The 16,880-nt window shown below is 44.1% G+C and overlaps 2 protein-coding genes across 2 annotated transcripts in view; one reads left to right on the plus strand and one right to left on the minus strand.

Moving 5' to 3' along the window:
* Positions 1–1,011: 1,011 nt before the first annotated feature.
* On the plus strand, positions 1,012–16,684 carry PDHA1 (pyruvate dehydrogenase E1 alpha 1 subunit). The gene is made up of 11 exons (XM_029930014.1): positions 1,012–1,171; positions 5,561–5,620; positions 6,143–6,316; positions 7,240–7,366; positions 8,012–8,103; positions 9,532–9,624; positions 10,360–10,515; positions 10,680–10,751; positions 12,781–12,848; positions 14,236–14,344; positions 14,701–16,684. The coding sequence occupies exons 1-11, from the start codon at positions 1,115–1,117 to the stop codon at positions 14,863–14,865; spliced, it is 1,173 nt and encodes a 390-aa protein (XP_029785874.1). The 5' UTR covers positions 1,012–1,114; the 3' UTR covers positions 14,866–16,684.
* MAP3K15 (mitogen-activated protein kinase kinase kinase 15) overlaps positions 15,270–16,880 on the minus strand; it is a gene marked incomplete at its 5' end in the record, with an annotated part of 123,320 nt that continues 121,709 nt past the window's right edge. Inside the window, 3 exons of the mRNA XM_029929621.1 lie at positions 15,270–15,803; positions 16,262–16,338; positions 16,430–16,536. Coding sequence (XP_029785481.1) covers positions 15,704–15,803; positions 16,262–16,338; positions 16,430–16,536 — 284 coding nt within the window. The remainder of the gene's footprint in view (positions 15,804–16,261; positions 16,339–16,429; positions 16,537–16,880) is intronic.

Here is a 16,880-nt window from a genome sequence, read left to right on the forward strand (position 1 = left end):
CAAGTTAGCAGCAGAACGGTTAGACCTTTCCCTCCTGAAGCGAGTCACCTAGAGTGAAACCCACGGACAGGAACGGAAATGGTGAATGGGTTTTATTTTAGTTCGGCCTAACGGCCCCTCCCAAGTGTTGGCAAGTCCTCAGGAGAGAGCGCCGCAGATCTGAAGCTCAGGGGTTATATAGGTCATAGCAAAGCATAAGAGGTCATCATTGAGGTAACCAGTCATAGTTTACAGCATTACATGGGGTTCAATCACATTCTAACACACAACAGTAAGATTTGGCAGAGACCTATCAATTTTAGAGTTCTTTGTGTAAGGAGAGATTTGAAGTGACCTGTCATAGGTCCGAAGGGGAGGCGAAGCAGGTGCACAGAAGCGAGAACTTTGCGATTAAATGGTGGGATCTTGCAACAGTATCTTGAAAAACAAGTTAACCCTTAAGTTAAAATTTATGGGTTACATTTTAGGACTTCCAGAGCCCAATTGCCTGACCTTTAATTGTCCACCAGGAAGAGAGTTGGAGAGTGAAACAATGGTTGGTATTTTTCCATTAGGGTCAGCTTGACCCGAGGAGGGTCTTACAGAACCATTTACAGAAACCAGATACTCTCTTTTGGCTCCGACCGTGCCGTTAATCTTAATCATCCCGTGTACTGTGCGAAGGCTGCAAAAGTGCAGCACCGGCAGGACTGGGCTCACTGTAGGTGGCTTGCACAATTTCCAATCGTGCGCGTCTAATTAGAGTTACGAAAATCCAATGAAAAGGCCGTTTTCCCAAGGGGCCGGGAAGCAGTGCACCACTTTCCCACACAGGCGCCCTCAAGTTCCCGGATCCTCAGACACGGAAGCCGTGGTGACAGGAGTTTCCCCCAACTCCGCCCCCTCTGACTCCCACACCCAATGAGCGGCCGCGGGCCTTTTTGGTGGGTGGGGCGCACTCTAGGACCCTTCCCTCCAGGCCTGCGGCGCGGCGCGTGACGTATTTCCGTTTCCTCCTGTCGGGCCCTAGTTAAGGCGTGGCCTCCGCTCCGGGCGCCTGAAGGAGACTTGGGTGTTTCCGGGCCTCGGCGGTTGGGTGGTTGGGAGTAGCTGCTGCCGCTTCTGCCGGCAACTCATGAGGAGAATGCTTGCAGCTGTCTCCCGCGTGTTGTCGGGTGTCGCCCAGAAGCCGGTGAGGTGGCGTGGGCGGCCCGGGGTGGGGCGCGAGCGCGGCCGAAGCAGTGGCCGGACGGGGGAGGACGCGGGAGGACGGCCCAGGCCTCGGGGCGCGTGGGGTGGTGCAGCCTAGGGCGCTGCGGGGCGTCAGGGGAGCCGCGGGCCTTTTGTTTTTGCCTTCGCTCCAGGCACTCCGCTCGGACTCGGGCACGGGGGGCGGCTGTCGGGGAGGGGAGCTCTGCAAGGTCCGCGTGGAGGCTGGCCACGGCTCCCGGCGCCTGCCAACGCAGGTGTGCTCCCGAAGTGCCCGTGCATTTACTGCAGACGGAAGAGGGGGCCCTGGGCTTCCTCGAGTCTCCAGTTGAGCCTGCCCATTCCTTTTCAATCTTCCTAATTTTATTCCTCTTGACTGAGAGGCCACGTAGTATGTTAAGAGCATGAAATCCGGAAACTGGTCCCGTTCAAACATTTGCCTCACCGTTTACTAACCCTGTGACCTTGGGCAAGTTTTGTGTTTTAAACCTCCGGTGCTTCAGTTCCCTCATCTCTCACGAGAAGATAATACGGGTACTTACCGTACCCTGAGGTTTGTCGCGAAACTTAAACGCGTGACACGTATGTAAATCTTTCCAAATAGTGCCTGGTACATAGTAGGTGCCATCTGTGTACAGTGTTATTTCAGTGTCCAGTTGGGCATACGTTTGTGGAACACCTGCACTCAGCTTTGGAGGGTTAAGACCGGGTCATGCTCACCAGAAAGCACCCCCCCTTCCCCTTAACTTTGAGGTTTTATTAGGCAGCTACTTGGAAAGCAGTCAAGCAGAACCCAGAGGAAACCGCCCTCCCCCTTACACCCTTAGGGTAAAAGTAGCTAAAGAAAACAGCCGTGGTGCTTGGGAGGCTGGGGCTCCAGCTCTTCCCTGTGCCTAAGACTTTGAAGCATTTTGGCCTGGAGGTAGCGGGAGGTAGTATTACTGGGCATAACTGCAGCCAAACTTGCCTTGCAATTCAGCTTCTTGTAACTCTCCCAGGACTTTGTGGCATTTCTGCTGCTTGTGGGCGGAGATCATGGAAAGGCCCAGGACGGATACCCTTCTGGGAATCCTGTTGACTGAAATGACTACAAAACACAATTTGGTTAATCAATTATTAGCATTTAATTGTAACTAGATCTACCTGAAGGATAAGCACATTCAAGTGTTATTTATTTCTGTATATCACATGATGCGACCAACACTTAACTGAGCTCTTAACATGTGCCCGGCACTAGGCTATTTCCACAACTGCAGTTTTTAGTTGAATGTAGGTAATAGAAGCATATTTTCAACATTCTCTCAAGGTCTTAGTTCTGTATTATGTTAAATACATCGCATTAGAAAAGAAAAGCTTTGATAGAATTGGTGATATTCTACAGAAAGCAGAAAATTGGTATGTGTTTTCAAATTAATGTCACCTGTGTCTCTGTGAACAGAGAGAAGTCATTTACTAGCAGAGGCTCGTTCGCTCAGCTGCCCAAAATACTCCTGGTCGTGTTTTGCAGTCTTACCACAAGTTGTTGGCATGAAATGCAAATGGCACTTCATCTCAATAAAACTTTGGCCTCCTCAAAATCAAAAAATACAGCCCAAATCAAATAGAAATGAATTTTGGGTTACAGTGATTTGTTAGCTGGACAAAACCGGAGTAGAATATAACTTGATTTAGTCAAAAGTTTTTATTGAGAGAAGAGAGTAGTACAGCAGAAATAGATTCCTGAAGATGAGAGACAATGAAAGTTAATGCTCCTTACTTTGAACCACCCCTCTTTTTGGCTGTTTTGCATGTTTCTCCTGATGCCTGTATATGCGGCATTAATTATACTAAGGCACAGAAAATTATGTTGAAGAATTGTGTACTAAGTGTAGATTATGTGTGTCTGTGGGCTGAAGCCCTGTTTAATAGCTCCTCCCAGCGACAGAGCGATTCAGATCATCATTGTTTCCATAAACTCTAATAATTGATGAGATGTCCCCAGAATGCTCAGTGCACTTTAAGCTCTTGGGTCTAGTGTGCTTATTTATCAGGTTTCAGTTGTGTTAACACAGGTTGCTTAGAGTGTTCAAAGTGTTTTAGAATCATCATAGAGGTATACATTCTTCTTTGAGCCTATACTTCTTAACGCTGAGAAGATCATTGTCAGATGAACTGGACAAGTTTCTTGTTCCACAACTTGCCACATATTCCCAGTGATTTCTGGGTTTGACACTTTGATTTCCAACAGTGTCTTTAAAATTAAGCAAACATATCTGATGTTACTCTCATCAAGACAGCAACAACCCGTTTCCAAGCACAGGTGATACAAGTTTAAGGAATTTGTCTTTGAACAAATGCATTGTGGGAAATAGATACAGTATCTAATATCTTAAAGAACCTAAGTGAAAATGTTGCTGTAATTTATTAGTGTTCACTTCTTTTAAAAAATTTTTTTTATGTTTTTTATTTATTTTTGAGAGACAGAGATATCGTGAGCAGGGGAGGGTCAGAGAGAGAGGGAGACAAAGAATCTGAAGCAGGCTTCAGGCTCTGAGCTGTCAACACAGAGCCTGATGTGGGGCTCGAACCCGTGAACTGTGAGATCATGACCTGAGCTGAAGCCAAACGCTTAACCGACTGAGCCACCCAGGCGCCCCTACAGTGTTCACTTTTTAGGGGTTACTGGGGCTGGTGGAGGTGGAAGCCTTAGGATGTTGTTCCACTCTTTTCTCCTTCGGCTTGCCACCTTCAACCAACCCACAAAACCTTTAGAAATTGGATGCCAGCACGTGCTACAAAATGAGTCTCTAAATTGAAAGCAGAGTGCCCAGGGTAACCTAAGTTACTTAAGTACTTAAGTTATTTCACAGATTAAATTGTGTTTAAGATTTTTATTCTTTGTCTTATTGTTTGTATTTATATTATCCCTTATTTTGTGAGAATTTCACTACCAGTAATCTTGGCTTTTTAAGTAATAGGTAAGATTTTAAATTTGCACTTGTAGAATCTGAAATTTTTGAACCATTTTCCCTCTTTAACTTGAATGGTTCCCATGTATTTAGGAACTTCAAAGTTTATATTTTTCATGTGAATGGGTTTGTCCATGGCCTTCCAAAGAGGAATCCCATTTAACAGAGAAGCTTTTTATGGCTCTCCAAAGAAAATGAAAGGTAATTTTTTCAACAGTCTGAAAAGTTACAAATTATTATATACTTAAACTTGATAGGACTTCCAGTTTCTTCAGCTTAGCTCCGTTTACCCATTATATGAATGGTTCCTCTCATTTTTGAGATTCATAATAATGAAACAATGAGAAAGGATATAAGTAGCTTTCTGGCAGTCTTTGACCTTTCCTTCCTGCTCTTTATTATATAGAATTTTGTCAGTCTTGGTTTCAGCTTTAAGATGGTGTGATTGGTTACTGGCTGGTTTGGTCTCTAGTTTTATTTGTTTATTTTTTATTAAGTTTTTATTTGAAGTCCAGCTAACATATAGTTAGTTAACATACAAACATCAGAAGGGAACACTGTTGCAGAGAACATCCCGCCCTTCTGAGGCTTCAGGACGAGCCTACTGAAGACATAGGCTGTTCACGTTATAAAATGTCCCTCAAGTCCATAGTTGTTAAGTCAGGGAGTGTTAAGTATCTTTTCTTTTGTCTTGTACATCTCACATATCTTATACTTTGAAATATTTTTTCTAGAATAGTGGTTTGCCTGAAGTAGGAATTGAATCGTAGTTTTTTTAAAAATTTTAAATACTTTAAAATTTATTTTTGAGAGACAGAGACAGTGCAAGCAGGGGAGGGTCAGAGAGAGAGGGAGACACAGAATCTGAAGCAGGCTCCAGGCTCTGAGCTAGCTGTCAGCACAGAGCCCGATGTGGGGCTCGAACCCGTGAACCACGAGATCATGACCTGAGCTGAAGCTGGACGCTTCGCCGACTGAGCCACGCAGGTGTCCCTGAATCATAGTTTTATTTGAAGAATAATTCTGAAAGTAAAGTTTTAGCGTGTTCAGTGTGTGGTTATGACTGAGAATAGCAGAAATAAAGCCCAGAGATTATCTAGTCTTTTCCGTTGGCTATTAACTTGTTATATTTTCACTGTAATTTTTTGGAAACAAAATGGCTAAGTGGGTGGATTTGACATTTTCCGTCCTGTTTCTGCTGTTTGCCTTCAGGATAGGGGTATAATCATATTTCGTTGGCCAAAGCATGGATTTATTTTGAAGACGAGATCCCAACACAATGAAGAGAATGGAAGATAAACCCATGAATATGTTGGGGTTTATGAAAATTCCAGGACTGCATCCTAATAATTGGTTAATAATGACGTTCAAAAATACCTGAATATAAAAAGTACTGATATATTTGTATGTTTTGGTCTTTCAAGCCAAGCAGAGTGCTGGTGGCATCCCGTAACTTTGCAAATGATGCTACATTTGAAATTAAGGTAAGAGGTTTATTGCTTTGTGGTAATAATTTTTCCACAGGTACACTTAGTTACACAGTTTTACTGAAATCGAACATTTTGATATTTGTGCTTTTTCACCATTTTCTTCCAAATGTTCTAGAGTCAAAGGTTAAGAGAAATTGAGGAAAAGTTAGAATTCACTTTTCTTGCTCAGCACCTTGCTGGTGTTTTGGGGAGGGGGGAGAGCTAAAAAAAAAATTAACTTAATCCAAAATTTAGAATGTGGTTCAGTAAAATATTTCAGTAAGAATAGGATGTTTTTTTAAAAGTTGTCTTCGAGGGACTCAGTGAAAGCCTTGTTAGATTTCTTTTCTCCAGAACTCCATCCCATTGCACAGTGAGCTTTATGATGTGAGGAGTCAGAAGCAATATGTAGCATGTCTTATGTGCTCCTCTGCTGCTTTGTGAGTTAAATATTGTTGCGATAAGATATTAGATGTTAGATGGGTCGGCATGTTTACGTTGTAGTAACTGGGAGTCAACTGTCTTATTCCATTTCAGAAATGTGATCTTCACCGACTGGAAGAGGGCCCGCCTGTCACCACAGTGCTCACCAGGGAGGACGGGCTCAAATACTATAGGATGATGCAGACTGTTCGCCGAATGGAATTAAAGGCAGATCAGCTGTATAAACAGAAAATTATTCGCGGTTTTTGTCACTTGTGTGATGGTCAGGTGAGTGGTGGTTTTGTAATAAATCCATGTTTGATTTAGGAATTTAAGTATGGTTGTTTTGTGTTTTTTAAATTAGAGAGCATGGGGGAGGGATAGAGAGAATCCCAAGCAGGCTCCACACTCAGCACAGAGCCCATTGCGGGGCTTGATCCCATGACCCTGGGATGATGATCCAACCCTAAATCAGAAGAGACACTCAACCAGCTAAGCCACCCAGGCCCCTCCGTATGGTTTGTATTTACTGGTCTTTACCCTGCCTTTGCATCTGAAGGACTCTGCCAAGACCTGCTGTAAAGCTTACACTGGAGAATTTTTTCATGTGCCCCATTGCTCATGGCCTGTGCCTTACACGGCACTGTGGTCACCTGTACTGGATGTACTTTTGGGGGGAATGGTTTTCGTTTTGATTTTTGTTTTGTGGGTTTAGGCCAGGGGTTACAAATTCAAATGCCTATGGGTACTACCTAGGTGAAATAAATGAGTGAAGAAGACCAGCTGTACAAAAAATGGAGAATGGTGACCTGGACTGGTAGTGAACTTGAGCAGGCAGGCCCCACCCACCAGGAGTATCATAACTTGGTTCTAGCCAGTTGATGCCATGTGGAAATATGGGGTTAGTGCTTCCTGTTATTTGTTTCTTCTAGAGAAGACAGAAGTCTGGATTTTCTTATGAAACTCCCCCAGTATTAATGTTGACATCTAGTTCGGGATGTTTTCCGTATCAGTGTAGGGCTTGAAACAGTTGGATGTTTTCAGTTTGGGGCTTCTGGCTTGTGCTTTACCCTCTGTTTGTAATGAAAAATAGAGCTCTTTTTGTGTTATTAAGAGGTCTCCTAGGCCAAATGTTTCATAATAGTTTAGGGATTATTTTATCTAGAAATGTGAATTGTATTGACTCATTACTCCCTCTTCTTTTAATGCAGGAAGCTTGCTGTGTGGGCCTGGAGGCCGGCATAAATCCCACAGACCATCTTATCACGGCCTACCGGGCTCATGGCTTCACCTTCACTCGTGGGCTTTCTGTCCGAGACATTCTTGCAGAGCTTACAGGTTTGCTTCCATTTTCAAAACAGAGAAATTGCTGAAACAAGTTTGCAGATTTCTCATAGTAAGATGCTCTTACAACTTAATATTAAAGTCTTTTTGAGTTAAAAAAAAAAAAAGCCTCTTCTTTATGTGCTCTGGTACCTCTCTTAGCTTTTGAGTAAACTGACCATTTTTGAGGTCATCTGGCCCTTCAGCTAGAAGTTTAAAAATTAGTTTAAAAATGTTAGCTCTGTAACATTCAGAGTACTGTTGATCATTCAAGCATGCCAATTGAAATCTAGCAGTCATAGAAAGTAAATTGGGTAGGAGCATTTCACTGTATGCAATTTAAATTCTAGGAATCTTTTTAATGTTCCTTTTGATGCTCAAACTATTGGTTGTACCAGTGTAGGGGAAATCGGAAGATGTTTGTAACTGGGGAAAAAAAAAGTCCAGGGTATCGTGCTAACATCTGAAGGATAAAGGTCAAGGACATGGGACTGGATTGGCATTCATGAAAGGATCTACTGGAACATGTATTTGCATAGAGGGATGGGTGCTTAGACATTTGAATTAGCCTGTGAGTCTCAGTGGTTGAGCCTCTCAGTAAATACTTGGGGTGCAATTTTGTATATTTGGATTTTGATGTGTATATGCTGCCATTTCTAGGACGAAGAGGAGGCTGTGCTAAAGGAAAAGGTGGATCGATGCATATGTATGCCAAAAACTTCTATGGGGGCAACGGCATCGTTGGAGCTCAGGTGATCCGGGATGAGGATGAGGATTGCATGCTTTCCTCGATTTGGCCCTAGACCATGGCTTAAAGTTATCCATATCCCGGACATTTCCTCTTGAAGATTTTAGGTCTTCGGGGGCTTGGTGAAATGTTTAAAAATTTTTTTTAGTGTTTTATATTTGAGAGACACAGATCTCTCTCAGAGATAAACATTAAAAAAAAAAGAGAGGGAGACACAGAATCTGAAGCAGGCTCCGGGCTCTGAGCTGTCAGCGCAGTCTTGAACTCACCAGCAGTGAGTTCATGACCTGAACCCAAATCAGACGCTTAACCAGCTGAGCCACCCAGGTGCCCCGGGGGCTTAGTGTATTTTAAAAGACCTGTTGCTTCATAGCCTACCATTTGATTAAGTTAATAAACAGGTTTGGACAGTGACTTAAAATTCTTCCTTTTAGCTATTTGTCAGGTTTTGTAAGGAAGCCAGAGCCTGTAGTAACAGAGCTATATCTTCACCTTTTACATTTAAGTACATTAACTGCTTTGTCACATCCACTTTGCCTTACCTCTACCTGCTATAGAATGTTGATGCTAGTGTCTGACCAGGAGAGGCAGGTAGGTGATCAGGATCTTAATGAATAGTGAAGAAGTAACAGTGTAAAACTGTAACCAGATCGTTTGGTTTACTTTCTAATGAAATCCTATTATATGTTAACAAAAAAAAAACAAACCAAAAAACAAAAAAAATTAGGTTTTGTGTTTTGGTTCTTTAGTAGTGGAATCTTTGTAGAAATGTTACTGTTTCATGGTTGAAATAGAAGAATTATTATTCATGCTGTTTGACCAGTTTGTTTGTAATAATGGGGGTGGAGTAATTAGAGATAGCAGTGGAATAGGGAGTTTGCAGTGACAGTGTAATTTCTATCTTAAATTCTGGCCAGGAGTTGAGATTCAGAGCATTAATTTCTCTCCTCATGGGTTTTTTAAAAATACAAGTTACTGTCAAGTTGGCTAACATACAGTGCATAAAGTGTGCTCTTGGTTTGGGGGGTAGATTCCCATGATTCACTGCTTACATACCACACCCAGTGCTCATCCCAGCAAGTGCCCTCCTCAGTGCCCATCACCCGTTTTCCCTTCTCCCCACCTCCCTAACCCTCAGTTTGTTCTCTGTATTTAAGAGTCTCTTATGGTTGGCCTCCCTCCCTTTCTCTCTCTAACATTCTTTCTCCCCTTCCCCTCCCCCATGGTCTTCTGTTAAGTTTCTCAAGTTCCACATATAAGTGAAAAACATATGGTATATATCTTTCTCTGACTTATTTCACTTAGCATAACACCCTCCAGTTCCATCCATGTTGCTACGAATGGCCAGATTTTACTCTTTCTCATTGCCAAGTAGTATTCCATTGCATGGATAACACTCAGTGGTTCTTTTCTTGGTTGTCCTTAATACTAGGTGCCCCTGGGAGCAGGGATTGCTCTGGCCTGTAAGTACAACGGAAAGGATGAGGTCTGTTTGACTTTATATGGTGATGGTGCTGCTAATCAAGTGAGTATATGTCTCTTAATTTCTTAGTAATCACTGCAGTTTCATTTGTATAGTGTTGTGCATTCATAGTTCACTTATAGAGAAAGAGTAGATTGCTTCTTAGTTGAAGTAGCCATTTGTGGAAAGCTAAAATTTGGTTTTACGGTCAGATTAGAGGTTTACTTTACGGCATGTTTCACCAGGCGCTCCCGTGCAGGACCTCTCCTTTGCCTCTACCTCAGTACCTCACAAATGCTCGGTGGGCGGAGGACCTTTTTGCATGTTAGCCCACATAGACTCATTCTCTTGGATGCCCTGGCATCGTCAGACTCCTCTCATGGTCTCTGAGCCATGACTCTTTCTGTACATCTCCTATCTTGGTCTGAGTCCTCACCGGTCTGCGCACGATGCTCTGAGGTGCTAGTTCACGCAGGCTCTCCGGTGGGTCCAGCATTTGCAGTAAAGCAGAAAACCAGGTAGCCACAGGCCAGCGTGTTCTGTACTACTGCCTGGACCCCACCTAAACAAGTGGTGGTATTTGGTGTATCGCCTCCTTTGGTTGCAAAAAGAGATGTTTGCTGCTGCTTGTCCCTAACACACTCCTTTGTCTCAAAAGCTTGTTTGTGGCAGGTGAGGCACTTCATGTTTCATGAAAGCTTTCTGTGTCAGGTAGAGTAGCAGCTGCTGGGGACGATAAAGAAGTCCAGAGAAAAATGGCAAACTGAAACCATTTGAACTTCCTATATGTACTTCCAGGGTCAGATATTCGAAGCTTACAATATGGCAGCTTTGTGGAAATTGCCTTGTATTTTCATCTGTGAAAATAACCGCTATGGAATGGGAACATCTGTTGAGAGAGCAGCAGCCAGCACGGATTACTACAAGAGAGGGGACTTCATTCCTGGGCTGCGGGTGAGGACGCCTGCTGTGAAGCCGGGCTGCCCCCCGATGCCTCTGTGTGTGACCTTGATGATCTCAGACAAATTGAAGAGTTCTCTTAGTGCATGAATAGGTCCTGTCAAATTAAAATGGCTTTAGGTTGATTTGTGTTCTGCCCCTTTCCTGTGCATTAACAGGTAGATGGAATGGATATCCTGTGTGTCCGGGAGGCAACAAAGTTTGCAGCCGCCTACTGTAGATCTGGAAAGGTAAGGCTTTCTCCTTGGCCTGTGGCCTAGAGATTTCTGTTGATGTTTATCTTAAAAGAAAGCCTCCCATGTGTTCGTGGTAGCTCTTCAAGGGTAGCTGGTCCTTGAGGTTATGTATAAGGTAGAGGCAGTGGCGAGTTAGTCGGGTCCCTTTGTAAATAGTGTGGTCCTGGTAGCTCACCGATTGGGAAACATACCACGTGGCCTCCATTGAGTGCCGCCTCAGCATTTTGCCCTGTGGTTTGGTTAATTATGTGCCCCCACCCCATTAATCATAAGCCCCTTGAAAGAACACATTGGGGACCCCCACACTACTCAGCACAGAACTTCGCTTGGATAATAGGTGTTCAGTGTAAGCTTGTCTTCTGTGAATTAAATATTATGGTTCAGGCGTGTAATCCTAGTCTTCGTGTTTCAGTTGAGAATCTTGACCTTTCAGGGAGAGTAGAGGAAGAGGGCAACAGTGAGGTCGGCCAAGGTGCCATCGGAGCTAGTGGAAAGGATGATGTTCTCCCTAAATCAGTGTTGCACAGCCCAGAAAGCATGTCCTTAGGGCTTAACCTTTCGGTGACCTCCCCTGTGTGGTAAGGTTTGGCCAGCAGCGATGCCAGTGGGGCAGGGGTGAAGCAGAGAGGGAAATGGAGAGTAGGACTGAGGCGGCAGTGAGCTCAGCAGTCTGTCCGGACTCGGACTCCCGAGACTAGCGGAGGTCCGGGCTTGGATGGAGGGTACGGTTCCCCCCTTCCCCAGCTCCTGAAAGAATAGGTGGGGCACAGGCATATGCAGCAGCATGATCACTGGTTGTGGTAGGTGCTGACTTGCCCAGCCTGCTCTTGGAATTAGGGCAGTCTAGAAACCTGTTTAGGCCGACCCACTGTGCTTGTCAGCAGCTCCTAGAAGACACAGAATAGGTGACAGTTACTGAGGAACTGATGTAGGTCAGGTGACGCAGGAAGCACTTCTCATGTGTTCATCAGCACAACTCTTAAGTTAGGTCCCTCATCTGTAAGACAACCACCGAAGGCTGCTGTACACGACAGCCCAGGCGGGATCCCAGGCACTTAAATGGCTGTGCCCAAACTGCCCGGGGATCCTACAGCCACCCTCTCCCCTCAGTGTTCAACCCTGTCTTCTGGAAGGGGGCTGGTGTAGCACGAGGAAGGTGTCCTCGGGGTGGTCAGGCTGGCCAGGAGAGTCACATGGTTCAACAGCAGATGTCCGTGACTGCCAACGTTGTCACACATCTCCAGATCTGTGTGCAGCAGGATTGATCACCAGCGCCTCAAACACTGCATGAAATGGGGGGAGGAGAATCACCTACCCAGCCTCGCTTTTAGTTCTTCTGCCTTCTGTACTTTCCAGCACACACAGGTTTGCTTTTAGTCTTATTCTGAGAGATTTCATGTTTGTATTTTTCTCTAGCTTTTTAAAAGGATCCAAATGCTTGTAGATCATGTTGTCTGTGACTGAGGGGGAAAAGTAACTTTATTGATCTTGACGATAAAAGCCATCCCCTCCCCCTTGGTGTCATAACTGCTTTCTAATAGGTGGTTCTTCATTAAATCTCAGCTGTTTCTTAGAATTTTTATGTATCAAAGACAGTGCTAATGAAATCATTAAGATCAGTGGGCTGTATAACATGTTAAATGCCTTTTTGATTGAAATGAGTTCCTGTTAAGAATGAGGCGGAGGGGCTCCTGGGTGGCTCAGTCTGTTACGCATCCGGCCTCGGCTTAGGGTTCGTGGGTTCCAGTCCCACATCAGGCTCTGCACTGACCGCTCAGAGCCTGCTTCACATTGTCTTTGCCTCTCCCCCGCTTGTACGCCCTCTGTCAAAAATAAACCTTAAAAAAATGAGAAAGATGAAATGGAATACATAGGTATTAGAAATGAGAATAAGGTATGTCTGTCAGGTAATAGGAAATTCTTGAGAACTCAGCCAACTTACAGAAAATCTGATGAGAAGATTTTTAATTGTGAAAGGATGTGCCGTGCACATCATCTCAACCTCCTTTGGGTTCTGTTTTAGGGGCCCATACTGATGGAGCTACAGACTTACCGCTACCATGGACACAGCATGAGCGACCCTGGTGTCAGGTACGGTCATGGGAAATCTGACTGTGGCGTCCCAGGTGGCTGGACTTTGTATGGGGCTCCTCACATGGAAAAGCAAGCATTTCAGCATTTTCCCTGGAACCCAGACACTAGTGGGCTTCATGCAGTGAATTGGTTGGCATCAAGTAGTTATAGGAGCCTTTGCCCCAAAGCATTCTGAAAATCCCAGTAGTACATAGCGTGTACTTGATAGCAGTAAAATAAGTTGCAGAGGGGGACGGCGGGCTGGCTCAGTAGGTAGAGCATGCGACACTGGGGCTCGAGCCCCACTTTGGAGGTAGAGGCTACTTTAAAAATATCACAGAGAGAAATCATTGCATAAAACAGGTCGATGGTATAGAGTACGTATGTAGGGGCCTGTAGCTGTCGTAGGCACTACGTCCATGGAGAGTCGGGATTTGAAAAGCTGGCTGGTGTGGAGTGAGGTCCCCTGGCACCTGGGGTATTCACCATGTTGAGATCTGTCAGAAAAAGCTAGGTTACCATAGGAAGATGGTTTTACTGGTCACTTTAGTAATTCTGGCATATAATGCTGCCATCTCAGAGTGTGTGACACAATGGAAAGAAGAAGTCGATTTAGTCAGAGTAAGCCCTAACAAGCCTTGGAGTAGATTGGAGTTCTGAGGGAAAATGTTATAAAGAGTAACTTGGAAAAACGTACTTGGTGGTTGGAAAAAACAGTAGGGCCCTTCGTTGCGGGGTTATACATGTCGTGGGACAAGTAAGCACAGGTGACCCTTGAACAACAGCAGTTTCATTGCATGGGTCTGTTTCTTATAGAACAGCATTTTCTCTGATTTTAACACTTTAAGAATATAATCTATAATACATATACAAAGTGTTTTTTGGGGAGTCAAAATTTGCACATTTTCAACTGGGTGTATGGGGAGCCAGTGCTCCCATACCCCACGTTGTTCCAGGGTCTGCTGTGTTCTAGAAGAGGAATTGGAAAACCTGCGGTTGCCTGGTCACACTTCTCTGCCAAGCAGGAAGTAAAACTTGAAGACCCCATTCTGCTGCCTCACAGGCTGTAGTTCTCTCTGCCCACATCAAATGTGGAAGCTCAGAAGGGTGGGAAGGTGGGCACATAAAGTGGCCCTACCATGTCCTTTCTACCCTACCTCTAGATCCAGGCCCCTGTTGTCAGAACGCCTGAGAAGCCAGGGGAATTGCCAGGGTCGAGGTTCCTGTCACAGGATACTAAGCAGCTCGTACAGAGGTCAGAGGTGTAGTTCCTGTATTTTGAAAGCATAATTGCACAGTGATGGAGGGAGTGCTGTGCTCCTTGTCAGAAGCCGACATCTGTATTTCACAGAACGGTCTTTGCTGTTCTGGAAATGTTCTTACCTAGTCGTTTGCCTCCCTCTAGTTACCGTACACGGGAGGAGATTCAGGAAGTAAGAAGTAAGAGTGACCCTATTATGCTTCTCAAGGACAGAATGGTGAACAGCAATCTGGCCAGCGTTGAAGAATTAAAGGTAGGCTCTCTGCTCTCCTTTCTGGGCAACACATTTTTTTCTGCACCCAGAAAGCTGCCATTCCTGGGGGCACCACCTCAGTAAACAGGAAGGTTTTTAGAGCACATGAATCTGGTATATTCGCAGAAGCTTTAAGCCCTTCTAGTAGCACCATTCTTTTTTTCCTAAAACTAGAGTTGGCATGTTCAATTCGTAAATGTTCCATATTCTTGTGATCACTGCCATTTATTTAAAAAATATCTTCAAAAATCGCAACTATTAGGACTTGTATACTAGCAACACGTTCCTGATGGAACTGGTTGGTACCTAAGCTGCTGGGTGTTCAAAAACCTCCTGAACTATAATTTGATTTTTAGGAAATTGATGTTGAAGTGAGGAAAGAAATCGAGGATGCTGCCCAGTTTGCCACTGCTGATCCTGAACCGCCTTTGGAAGAACTAGGCTATCACATTTACAGCAGTGACCCACCTTTTGAAGTTCGGGGTGCAAATCAGTGGATCAAGTTTAAGTCCATCAGTTAAAGGGAAACTGCACGTCATGGATGGTGACGCCTTCAACTGTAAGGGACTCTGTGTTCTCAAGAAAGTATGTAGGCTAAGATAGTAATTGCATGTGTTTTATATAGATAGTACTGCACTGAAAGATGTTACTGCACACTTAAGTATTTAGGGTGAAAGTTATAAAGGGTATTCTAGGACTACTTTAAGGAAATAATTTTATTTCTTTGAAAAGTATTTGCTAAACCGTATGCATAAAAGTCAACAGCCATCCCTACCTGTCCAACTCCCGCCATCATTCAAGGGGAGTAGGATCATTCCCTGGAGCCTTGGAGCGGCCCGTGTGCGGGCCGAAGCCTCTTCACACTGACTGTATCCAGGCAGCGCGCAGAAGGACAATTCCATTGTTTAAATAAGACCACTTCATGATCATTTCTTCATTTATATATTAAATACAGAACATAGTTTTGTATTTACATTCAATATTAAACACAAGTTATATTCTTAACATTTTAAACTAATCTATGGTCTAGAACAGTGATATCAGCCTGTTAAACACCTGCTTCACCTTCCCAGTAAGTGTTACAGGGTGTATGGGATTTTAGCTCTTTTAAAGAAGGCCATAACATTTTTGGCATGTCAAAATTAGGGTTCAGTCACTGTTCTCAGAATGCCTAAAGTCTCACTCACCCTTTAAAACACGTTAATGAGTAACATGTTTAAAAAACCCATCCCATTTCGGTAATTCTTCTAAAACTTCAAGTTCTTCAGTAGTGGTGTTTTCCCTGTGTAAACTTGGTGAAATTTGTGGGTACGTTAACAGAAGCTTAAACGACAAATCTGGCGCCTTCTGGTCCCTGGCTTAACCGACTGGTTCAGCCTCACCTTGGGCTGCCAGGGACCCCCGAGCCTCTCTTCTGTACTGGGAGACTGCTGTCCAGAGCTTGCAGAGTAGACCGCCACTAGGAAACAATCAAGAGTCTTTTTTAGTGTCATAAGAAAAGAGGACTTCAAAACACCACCAAATACTTATGTAGCTTTTCTGTCCAAAGCTGTGTTAATTCTAGACTTGTTTAGATTTGCCAAAATGCAGCCCTTAGAGATAAGTCCTTGTATTTATGCCCAGTAGCAACGGGACGTGGCCTGCGAGGTACGTACAAGAGTGCCAGGTTGCTACAGAAAAAAGGGTTGGATGGAGAGGGGAGAGATCTTGTGTTTGGCACCCAACTTTATCCTAGGAAAACCCCAGGGTGGGGGGCTGAGATCGGGTAGTTTGTTCTCTAAGCCACAGATAGGAAATGAATGTCAATGAAGGGGGGGAAGGTTACCAGCACTTCGCTTTCTACTGCTTTATTTAAAAGCATAATCACAGGGGGAAAAAAGTCATTTTCTATTACAGTGGTTTAGGAGCCATTCTTACCGTAGTCTGAGGTGTCTTAGATCTTCCTTAGTGAGGTCATGGAGAATATCAGAAAGTGTATAGCCCTCTTCAACAATCTGAAACAAACATCATATACACAAGAGCTAAGCTGCTGCTATTCTCCTTTGTCATTATTACGGCACAGGAATGATTCTGTTATGAATTTACCTTTTCTATTGTACTCGCATCTGCTCCTTTCTGTTGTAACCACTCTATAAGCTCTTCTGTTTTCTGCCCATGAGACCCAGGAGGGGACACTGGGTTCTCTGGAGGATCTGCAGTGATGTGAGAGATGTTTTGTTGTCTATTAAACTATTCCAGAACATAAATGTGACTTGAAAGCAAATTAAACCTGTCTTAAGTGCTCCAGTCCACGACATAAATGTGACTTGAAAGCAAATTAAACCTGTCTTAAGTGCTCCAGTCCACGACCCTGTAGTTCTTGCATTCACGTTCCAAAGGAACCACATTACTTTGGGATTTGATACGCTATGTGTCCACCACTTTAAATGCTCATTTTAGACCTTAAAATGCCTTTTGTAAGGAAGCCTATCCTTATCTGCACTGGAAATCAAATGAGGAAAGAATTCAGTATTGAGATTTTTGTACCAGAGCTGCT

The sequence above is a fragment of the Suricata suricatta genome, chromosome X, assembly GCF_006229205.1.
Source record: "Suricata suricatta isolate VVHF042 chromosome X, meerkat_22Aug2017_6uvM2_HiC, whole genome shotgun sequence".
NCBI lineage: Eukaryota > Metazoa > Chordata > Mammalia > Carnivora > Herpestidae > Suricata > Suricata suricatta.

Coding starts and splice junctions, on each gene's coding strand:
- PDHA1 (XM_029930014.1), top strand. CDS start 1,115: ATGAGGAGAATGCTTGCAGCTGTCTCCCGCGTGTTGTCGGGTGTCGCC. Junction 6,317..7,239: donor GTCACTTGTGTGATGGTCAG/GTGAGTGGTGGT, acceptor CTTTTAATGCAG/GAAGCTTGCTGTGTGGGCCT. Junction 9,625..10,359: donor GTGATGGTGCTGCTAATCAA/GTGAGTATATGT, acceptor ATGTACTTCCAG/GGTCAGATATTCGAAGCTTA.